We start from the raw sequence: 11,237 nt of genomic DNA, 5'->3' as shown, positions 1-11,237 counted from the left end.
ACTGAGAGCCTTTGCAGGCCCTCCAGAAAAGTAATTCAGCCAAGCAAAATTATCAGCTAATTATATTTAGAATCAAAAGCCCAACAACTATTTGCAGATAAATTGTATGAATTGAAGTGAATAGATCTGAATATTAAGATTCATAGATTTAGCAGATGATTTGTTAATTGGAATAAAAAGGTCATTTGCTAGTCATTTTAACAATAGATCAATTGGAACTCTATTTATTATTTAACTGGTAGTGCATAAGAATTGAAATGATGAATAATTATATTATTGTCATGCAATGATCGTTTTTTCAAAATAAAAAATATGAGAATAAATTTTATAAATTTTTAAAAAAATATTATGGCCTGTATAATATATTTTAAAACATAGTCCTGACATAAGTAATGTATATAGTAAGGTTTAGTATTTTAGCAAGTCAAAATTATAACCAAAAGTGGTTGTTTTTCATGAATCAGAAATATAACTACAAATGAGATAACGTACAAATAAAAGTCGAAATCCAGATTTGTAAATTTTTTCTCCCTAAATCGAATCATGCCATTCCTATCTCACTGTATTTTAATTAGCAGAGGTCTTGGGGAAATGGCACGGTACATGTTCATGCGATGACTCAAAATGTAACTTGGCCTGCAATTTTCTTTCGGGGAACAGAACACTCTAGTTCAAATCCATTATTAAAAAGCAGATAACATGTGCACTTTCTGAAATGCCTGTGACTTCACTCTTTTGATTTTATGTAATTGTAAGAGAATGTTCATATGTATTGCTTTTCGACTGGCACTGCATTTTAAAACTGAGTGTCTTCAGATAAAGTGATTATTTTCTTTTCATAAAGAGTATCGCTGGTGAATGTGCTCAAAACTTTTGTGAATGTTTTAGAATGCAGTCACAGTGCAGTTTACAGCCGTGCTTAGGATAGAATTCTATACGTACCCTATGTATGAAGACACAAAAATATTAGATATTGGTTTGGATTTTGAAGTTAATAATTAGTAACTAGATCTCGTGCCTTTCCCACTGTGTTATCTTGTAAATTCTATCAGTTCTCAAACAAAACTTTGAACTCAGTATTTTTCCAAACTTTGCAGCTCAAAGTAAGTAATTTTTATTTAAACTAATTTCAGTTAACATAATAAAATAAGGAACACATCACCCACTTAAAAACAGCTTAAATTGCATGTACTTTGTCACTGTAAATAAACAAGGTAAACATTGACATAACTTCAAATTATTCTTGGGTTGAAAAAAATCTGCAGTTCGAAATAAATTCCGCCTTTGGTCAACATTTTGGATGCAATTCAAAGTTTCTCATAAAATAAACATATTTTAAAGAGTGTTTTGAATTTCACTGCATAATTCCTAGCCAACAGAAATTACGGTGGTATCTTTAAGGTTTGTTATATGTCGGATCGATAGTCATTATGCAGGGGTAACACAACCACTGAGATGCAGTACCTTCCCTCTGCTTAACCCTTGGTACCGTGACCTGAAGAAAAATTTCCTATAGGTAGTCCTTGGGGAAAGCCTCTCGCAAAGTGAAACTTTCTTGTTTCTTTGTTTAATAATAAAAGTGTTCTTTTCCGATAGAATAGCAAAAGGAGCTGAAATTTTAGTCTAGAGAGCAAAATGTTTATTAAGGTAATCTTCATGAGTCTCTTTCAATAAAAGAGGAAATAGTTTTACATTCTACATAATAACAAGTTGTTTTGAAGCACGAGCTCAAAAATGAAAATGCCCCATCACAACAGATTGTAAATTTTTTTCTGATGCTTTTAAAAGTGCCTCGATCATTTCTACGGCTACAGTGTTAAAGTTAAGTATTTGCTATTTTATTTAAACACTTTTAAAAAATGAACATTCTGGGGCTTTGCAGCATTATTAAGAAAAGCTGTCCATACTTTACCATGTTGTTACATGTGTTTATCTGCTGATTATAAAATGTGTTAAACAGTATTTTAAAAACAAAAAAAAATGCAGAGCTGCGCTTTGATTAATTCAGTGAACAAAACATATGCTGTTGGTTCTGTTCTATGAAATTCATATATGATCAATAAAACCTTTTAAAAGAGCAACTTTGGCTTTTAGGCTTGTACTGCCGACCATGTTCTACGTCCCAGTTAACTCTGAGCTTATACTGTTAACTTAGGCAAACAAAACCACTTTCTGGCTATGATAGTAACGTCTTTTTAATATATCTTATCCTTTTTTTCTCAAATTTCTGTAGGTTGGAAGCTGTGTATTGTGGTTGTTACCCACTTTGTCCCAAAGATTTGGTTTATCCCGAAATATTTCCAGGTAGCTGCTTTAATGTACTTTCGCCTTTGTTGAGATTTAAAACATGATTCATGCTAAATTAGAAAGTTTGAAAATAAACTTAGGCAGGAGCAATTGTTTATTTGGCAAGTCAACATGTTAGTGTTAAGGAAAATTTTATGTGTTTTAATACATTAGAATGAGCTTATATTTACCATCTGTTCTTTTAAGATAACAAAAAAGCGAGTTTTCAAATAGCATTCTTCATTGTTAGTATACACATCCCATAATGATGGATTTTTATAAGCAGGTCAGTGTTGTTGCAGTTGCTTACAGATTTTTTAAAATGCTATACACAGAGAAAAATTGAGGCCTGAAAGTCACACCAAATTATTTAAACAATCGACTCGTTAATAATATGCAACTGTTGTACAGGGTACATACGGCTATAGTACCAGTGCTTTGAAAAAAATCTCATCACTAAATATATCACATATGCATTGTGTTACATTAGAATAATGTATTTTAATCACCCAAAGGAGATGTCTAAACAGCACAACTACACAGTCTTATTTAGCATTAAACATCCTTGTGAGCTGAGGTAACCTTATAAAATCATGCTTAAATAATGTAAAACATGAGGCGGCACAGAGCAATATGCATTTTTAATTAGTAAAGTGACTAATATCGAGTGTGTGCTTTGAGGTTTTTGTTTCATTAAAAATGTATCTGTTTTTCCTGCAGCTGAATATCTGTATTCTACACCTGAACAGCTTTCAAAAAGGCTCCAGAATTTCTGCAAGAGACCCGATATTGTAAGGAAACATCTCTATAAGGTAGTTATTGAGAAGAGATTTACACGGTACAAATGCCATATTGAAGTACAAAGAAAAATCTTAAAAAAAAAAAAACATTTAATTAACATACTAATGTTTAAAGGAAACATGCTAGGAAGGGATATTAGTTGTTACACTAACAAGGATTAATTAAACTGGATGCCAGTTGTATTAACCTAGGTCTTATGAAATACGTGCACTTAATGCACGGTACATGCTTTTTTTTTTTAAATTTATTGTTTTCTAAGATGACTGTCCTTTACATTTAGCCCCAAGAGGCTTATAAAAATGAACCTGGATTAATGTAACTCATTAGTTTAAAAGGAAGTAAAGGAAAGATTCTACAATTATACTAATGAGGATAAGCCTTTCTTCCCATCATAATGAAATCTTCATTCCTCAAAAATTCAGGTGACTGGCATTAGTGAAGTTTGGTGTTCATTTTTTAACTGCTTTAAAGATGATTTTCAAGAATCTAATGTTTCCCTTGCCCAGTTTAATAAAATGACATAAAAAATCCTCAGTTTGTTTTGAATTAGACTATCAGTTTCCTCTCTGAATGGTAAAGGCAAAAAGAACATAGTTTAAATAGCATCATCGTTTAGTCTCCTCATTCATTTTCTTTTTTCTCTTGTTTGAATTAAGAATTTTACATTGTTGAAATAACAACACAAAGAGGCCCCACTAAATGCCTAAGTAATTGAACTGGGATAAATCTGCTTTATGAGTTTCAAAGGTGGCTCTAGGCCATGAGTAATATACCTTTTTATATTCTTGGAATGTAACATCCTCATTTTACATAAATTCAGTATAGTTTGCAATCTAGCAGTTTTATAATCTAGCATATTTTAATTTTCCTATGTTAATGTATAACCTTCCTACGTGAAATACAGTTTGTCGCCTTATTTCTCTCCTTCCCCTTTTCGTGGCCTAAAATACATATTTACATAGTGACATATCAAAACATGACTTTGTTTCTGCAGGAAACAGTTAAACTTCAAGAAAAAGGGAGAGAACCAAAAATGCAATTTAACACCCAATTTCAAGCTCATTATCTTTCATTGTCTATTAACTTGGCAATGGTTCAGAAGGTAGCTCATAATAGTTTAAAATGCTGACTGAACAGTTCTAGGCATCAGTATTACTCCTTGAGTCGATACGATTGTATCATATACATAGCTTCACAGAGAAAACAGTCTTCTAAGGTTTACATCCACATTTCCTAATTTTTAAAGTTCAGTAGTGGTCTTGTTTGTATAAAATATTAATCAAGTCATTTCTCACGTGGCAGATGCAGTTTATGAAAATAAAATAGAAGAAATAGAATAATAAGTATTAATACAAATGGATTCATTCTCTATATTGACACAAAGCTATTTTCAGTAAATTCAACATCAAATTATTGATGTTTTTTCCTTCTGGTGAATTTTTGATAAATTTTTTTCAGTTTAATTGAGATATAAATACATATACGTAACTGTTTAAGGTGTATAGCATAATGACTTGTTATATATATTGTAAAATAATTACCAACCTTCCATCGTTTCATATAGATACAAAAAAAAAGAAAGAAAATGTTTTTTCCTTGTAATGAGAATAGTGAAATATTGATAATTGTATTTCCATCATCAAAATTTATCAGTTTTTAACTTTGCTTCAAGTTAGGCCTTATTAACGCTGTTACTTTGCATCTGCAAATTTTTAACCATTTCAAAAGTTACTACAACCAGTTGACTTTAGTTACAAAAGAAAACAGATCTCCAGATGAAATATTTTAATACAGCTACTGCCGTAACATAGCTGTAATTATTTATTTTACAAAAAAACTTCTGGAAAAACTCTGAAAGAATGTCAACTCAGTGGTATGCTATTAATATATCAAATTATTCCTGAGGCAGCTTTAAAGATAACCTATATCTTAAATGTTATTTTATGTTACTACTTTTTACATATATTTATTCTGTACATCCTAAAATGCTCCATCTCAAAGTTTTATAAATTAATATTTCATGTATAAGTATTTATAAGAATTTGTATGTATAGTTCATATTTTCTACCATGGATTTTTTTATTTTACATCTATTACACATTTTCATATATCTTGATGATATTGTACGTATCTAAAAATTAATTTCAAAATTAATAAATTAGTTCAAGAATCTTAAGTAATCAAGAGCTTTAAGATGCAGTTGTCAGGAGAAATTGGTAAAAAAATGACAGAAAGCAGCATAGATTTAATTTGGTTGTTATAATAGGATTTAGAACCAAAACAGAAAAAGAATGCCTTCTAAAACTTTATAATTAACATATAATAAGTTATAATATTTTTTAACCTTATGTTTTATAAATATACAGGTAACATTTGCCTTCACCAAATACCAGGGAAGTGTTTCCCCCAAGGCAGCTTTTTACCTACTTTTCTTATGAAATGGAAGAGTCTTGTGTGTGTACTGTAAAGAGAATGTTGAAGGTTTTTTTTTTTTAGATTTATTCTATTGGACAGTGCTGTTTGCTTTTATAAAACATATGCTTCTAAGATCTAAAAGGATAGATTGTCGCTGAATTTTTAAATTTGCTCCTTTTACATTTTTACACCTTACTCTTTTTTTTGTTAAAAGTTTACATTTTTAAATCATCTCAACTGGTTATCATATAGAGTTCACTTTAGGATAGAATTTTCCATATGGATTCACACTTAGAAATTTAATGACTAGAATAAGGCTACTAACACTTGGCTTTCTTCTCACATGAGATATTATACTTTCAATATGAGTGAGACTTTAGGGGCTATAACTTGAAGCAGGATTCGAAACAGAATGCTAGTAACTGAAAAGCAGAAAAAGAATTTGATACTTTTTTTTCTTAATGTGACTCTTTCTACTACAGAACATTGTGCCCATGACTTCTCACCTGAAATGGTTTCAGACTTGAAATGTTTAAATTCCTCCCATGCATGCACATGCTCTCTCTTTCTCTCTCTCTCTCTCTCTCTCGCGCACACACACACACACACACACACACACATTTTTCTTAAAATCTTTAGAGAAATCCAATACATGCAGAAAATAAGTGTTTCTTAATTATATTAAAAATCCAAAAATATTATTTTTTAATTTTAAAAATCTAAAACCATTTCTCAAGAAAGTGTACATCCTGCTTTAGTCATTGACTGCAGCTTTCTTGTACTCTCAGGACACTTCGTCTTCTAAGGAGGTGAGACACATCGGCTACATACTTGTCACGTAGATAAAATAGGAGCTTTTATGACTCCCAAACCTTACTTGAACACGAGATTCCAGAAGTAATCATAAAATAATTAGCCAAGGATTGACTTCTTACACTAACAACAGTTTTTTTTCCTTTTACTACCCAAGCAAGTTTAATACCGTGAAGTTGTATATTTTCTTTTGCCTATTTTTACTGTGTGAATTTACTTTCTGAATATTTCCAACAATTTTTTGAGATCAATACTTTATGCTTTTAGAGAACCTTTGATTATTATATTTTTTAAATGTTTTAGGGGAAAAAAAATGTGCGGACATTCCCTTGTTACCAGTATTGAAAATAGCACAAGTACAAATGGGGCAGTTGCATAAAGTAGGTACTGCCCAGGCTAACATCAATTCTATTTTCATTCCTGTCCTATTTCTCATTACTTTTATTTACAAATTGAGCAATATTCTGTGTGGGGAAAAAAAGAGATGTCATTCTTTCTTGTGCTTTGCAAAACTGATCTGTAGTTTCTTAAGAATTTTCAAATGATAGCTGCTGATTTTTATTTTGTCTTCCTCTTCAAGTTCTTTAACATTCTAGAAACCTTTGTAACCTGCTGTTATTCGGAGGAGAGAAGAATTTTCAGGTTTTTGCCCAAAAGTGGTTCCAAACAGTGATTAAGCTTACAATTCAGACTCAGTGCCCAGAAAAGCCATTTGTGGTTGTCTTAATTATATCAGGCCACGTTCACCCGAACCACAGTCAAGCCACTTTAAATTTCCTTTAAATTTAAAGGAATTCCTATAAAGAGACTGGTCACTTTATAGTCCTCTTTTAATTTGAGCTTATACTCTAGATGTGAATAAGGTATTGCTCACTGGTATTAACACTCCTCCAAAGTCATCAGTTTTTCCTTAAAAATGAAAACTTTAAAGCTTGTAACATTTTGAGAACTTCTAAAATCTCTCAACTGCACCAGCACAATTTAAGTCAAATTCTCAGTGGCAACCTCCCTCCTTTCTTCTCTCCCTCCTCCTTATTCTTCTCTGTCTCCTTCTTCACTTCATTCCTTGATTTTATGTGGCTTGGTTTTCCTTTGATTTGCCTACGTAAATAAAAGTAAAAAAACCTTTAGCTCAATAGATATACTTTGGGTGATTAAGATCAGTTAGAGGTTTTGACTTCTTGTCCTTCTCTGCTACTCATTTGCAGACTAGCGCTAGGTGAACTTCCTAACCTCTATATGATTTATCTGTAAACTTGGAAGAATTCTTTTTCTTAATTCTTAATAGCATTTTCCCCCTGAGGTACTGCTATAATGAAATAATGAATATAAACCCATTTGTAAACTCGAAGTGCTTTATAAATTCCACGTAATCGTAATGGCATTTCTCTTGTGCCTTCACCACTTACAAGTAAAATTCACATTAGCAAAAACATGTATTAAGAGTGTTGTGTATCTTGTGTTTATAAAAGTTAAAAGTTGGATAGTAAACTTTAATAGCTGTCATCCATAACATAAACCAGGAAATATGTGTGCAGCAGAATGTACCCATTTGCAAAAAAACGGGAGCTTTCCCCTATGGTTGGAAATAGTTATACTTTAAACCAATCAGAAACTGGGATTTCCTGAGGTGATAAAACTCGAGAACCATTTATTTGGTGGCTTTTTGAAATCCAGTCAATGTAAGTTATGCAAATTTGCAATATGAATTTTCAGCATTCTTTAGTCTTTCAGTCATTAATGCTCCGTCATTGCCTTCTCTCCTCTCTCTCCCCTTTACAGGGTGAAATGACTCCTTTTTCCTGGGCAGCCCTACATGGTAAATTCAGGTCTCTGCTTACAACAGAACCTAGGGAAGATTTGTGACAGATGGGGCTAAGTCACAAACTTGCAGCCTAAGGCAGAATCTGTAGAACTTTCCAGAGTGTGCCCATATTTACCTGATCAGAGAGAAAAGAAAATCTGCAGAGGAAGCTGAGCCTGGCTGCTTGTCATAGCTGACACAGAGCCATCTGCCACAAACCTGTGGCGGCTTCAGATCTCCAATCCCTGCCACCACCCCAACTCAAATTAAATACAGATTCCTAGAGACGTTATGATGGTTACACATGTCCTCGGCATCACATGGAGGAGACTGTTCAAAAAAAATATGTGGCCTGTTGTATAACCGCACTCATGTATCCCATATGTGGTGCCACATTGAATTTCCGGTTGAATCCGTTTTTATCCTTTGTACTGGATGACATGGTGCCTGAATTCTTTCTTTTCGCCGACACGATGGCAGCCAAACTGCAGCTTCAAACGCTCGCACTTGGCTGGGTTTCTACCTAAGTTGCCAGGTTATCATCGAAGCCTTCTTGTGTCCTTGAAGGGCCACAGGGTCTGAGCAGAGGATCAGAATGCCGTGGGACTAATTGGGCAGCCATCTCAGAGTTGTTCGTGGCAAAGGGCTGCCTTAGCACTTTTATTTTAGTAAATTAATGACTCTGGCACAGGGGTTTTAAGTGAAGGTATTAATAAGGGGTCTGGCAGGTATTCCCATGATTCACTGAGTTACATTTGCATTTAATTTATCTCAAAGGAAGTTGCAAGATAAACAGCTGTAATTCGAACAAACATGGGAATTACACTGAGCAGGGCCACCTTGACCATAAAATGAACACTGTGATACTGGTTTTAACTTTTTTTCCATAGGTAAAAATAAATCAAAGCACATCTAACAAAATCAGTAATTTTGGTATAAATAGTCCTTGAAAATATTTGGATCCAGCTACAAATATATTTTCAAGATAAATCGCTTATGATTCCAATAGTCAAGCTGCTGTATTTGTTGATATAAAGATGTTTTGAACAGCTAGATTGTAAAATAAATTTTTAATAAAGTGCCCTCTGCCATTTTTAATTAACATATCTCATTTACGTGTCAGTGTGTACATCTCTGTATGTTTCTCACTGAACACTTTGCTTGTGTCAGGAAACAACGAATACAATTGTTTCTTTTCTGGATGAATAAGGATCTGTTTTGCAAATGTTTGTAAGATATTATGACATTTCCAAGATTTTCTTTGCATTCTGGAAAGCAGGAGGTAAACATTTGTAGTCATTAAGGTAAAGTCTGTTGATAAACCATCTTCTGTTTACTGACAGGTAAATCGTAAGTTTCCTAGCTTTTGAAATGAGTTACTTCTATATACTGCAGCACGAGGAGCAGCCAGGAAGAAGAGGGTAGATAGGGCTGTGAGTGGTTTAGCCGGCATCCTACATAGAGCAGACAATGGTTCAGAAGTCCGGTAGGGCCCATTGACAGGTAGCAAAATCATAAGCAGGAACTAGAACAAGGTCAGGGAGTCAGAGCCCTCAGCACAGAGGCACTGGCAGATCAAAGAAAGCAGGAGTTCAGGGTCCATGAAGCCTGGGAATTTAAAAAGCAGAAAGAGTAAGAAGCAGAAACAACGAGCTCATCTTTGCACAAGAGAGCCCACTCCCTAACTAGTGTGAGATCCACAATGTACAATAGGACATCACAGCACGGGCTTTGAGTCCTTCCTTGAAGGGAAGTCACTGAACAAATTACCTCATCACCCACAAACCAAAGGGTTCAGGGATTGTATCAGATTGAGGGACTTCCAATCCAAGACTGTGGAACTTGGAATCTATCAGGTATGCATGCTCCTTTTGAGTCCAAAAGTAAAGATATAAATATGCAAAAGAGGTTTTTAGACACTTCGCCAACGCAGTGTTTATCATCTAAGGAGATGAACTAAACCAGTAGGTTGCTTCAGTCACAAAGGTGCCATGTCATAGATGCCATTGTCTCAAAATAATATTTTAATCTCACAGCCAAGAAACAGTGCTTAGTTTACTATGTTTTTCTATCCTGAAAATAAATGGGCTCACATTTTATAATGGCAAGATATCGTATGCACAACTATCTCTATATATTTTCTCACTAATTGATGGGAAAAAAATCAAAAAAACATTAAGTCCCTTTCAGAGAGTACATCCTAACATTTAAATATGTTCCCGATTTTGGCAAATATAGTACCGAAAGTTACCTTTGTATGGAATTTTTTCTATACCCATAAACTCAAATCACCTTTTTTCTTTAGCCATGGCCAGCATTCCTTCTTGAATAAAAATGTACATTAAAGTTGTCACTTTTTAAAACTGTGCAGTCAGATTTGGTACTAGTGCAAATAAGCATAAAAGGTTTGTAAATGTGTAAATATAACTGTATTTGAAAATATAACTGTATCTCTGTGTGTGTGCTCGCTCACATGCTTCCCAACACTCATGCTATGGTGGAATGAAGTGATGTTGAGTCAGTTAACCCATAGTTTGCTGAAGTGAGAGAATAATTGAGAATACAAGTTGACTCTTCAATTATTTCCCTTACACTCACTAAAGAGATAAAAAAAAAAAAATTCTTGTTTTTGAATATAGTTGTTGAAAATGTTGGTGTTTTTTTTACATTCAATTCTGTTCACGCTTAAATTATTGTTAGACCCATTTTAATTTTAAATATCCTTAAAAGTCTGCCCATTATCAACACTTTGATACAATGTCTGTGATGCTCACCTTGAATTTACCTAGTTTAGATAATGCTTCTGGCTAGAAGTTTTTATAATAATTAACAGGGCACCTAGTTCTTAACCTACTCATTATACCATGTTGATCAGGAATAGGTCAAGAGACCTTTCTCGAAATGCTCCTGTTTTAATAAGCGTCTTTCAAATACAGTTAAGTTTAAATGCCCTATTCTCACTCTCAAGTCTTCAGACATGCCACATAAAGATGGTAGCAGACTCAATAAGTCAATGGAAACTCAGCCGTAGACGACTGCACAGATTCATTTCAACACCTTGAAATGCATCTGGAAGCAAAGATTTCATTTTATATTGAAGGTGTTAATTATATTTGAT

The 11,237-nt window shown here is 33.4% G+C and overlaps 1 protein-coding gene across 11 annotated transcripts in view; it reads left to right on the top strand.

Moving 5' to 3' along the window:
- Positions 1-10,753, top strand: part of QTMAN (queuosine-tRNA mannosyltransferase) — a 336,381-nt gene extending 325,628 nt beyond the window's left edge. For 7 of the 11 annotated variants that reach the window (XR_005651304.1, XM_039855624.1, XM_039855615.1 and 4 more), the window contains 3 exons: positions 2,234-2,304; positions 3,007-3,098; positions 8,098-10,753. Coding sequence is in view for 8 of the 11 variants with exons in the window: in XM_039855624.1 (XP_039711558.1) it covers positions 2,234-2,304; positions 3,007-3,098; positions 8,098-8,181 (247 nt within the window). In the remaining 3 variants the exon portion in view is untranslated. Of the gene's footprint in view, positions 1-2,233; positions 2,305-3,006; positions 3,099-8,097 lie in introns of those variants that run through there. The other 4 variants (XM_039855625.1, XM_039855616.1, XR_005651303.1 and 1 more) reach the window with 3 other exon arrangements.
- Positions 10,754-11,237: the final 484 nt, after the last annotated feature.

Source organism: Pteropus medius, unplaced genomic scaffold (assembly GCF_902729225.1).
Source record: "Pteropus medius unplaced genomic scaffold, Ma_sr-lr_union100, whole genome shotgun sequence".
Classification (NCBI taxonomy): Eukaryota; Metazoa; Chordata; class Mammalia; order Chiroptera; family Pteropodidae; genus Pteropus; species Pteropus medius.
This window is presented reverse-complemented; position numbering and strand designations above follow the sequence as displayed.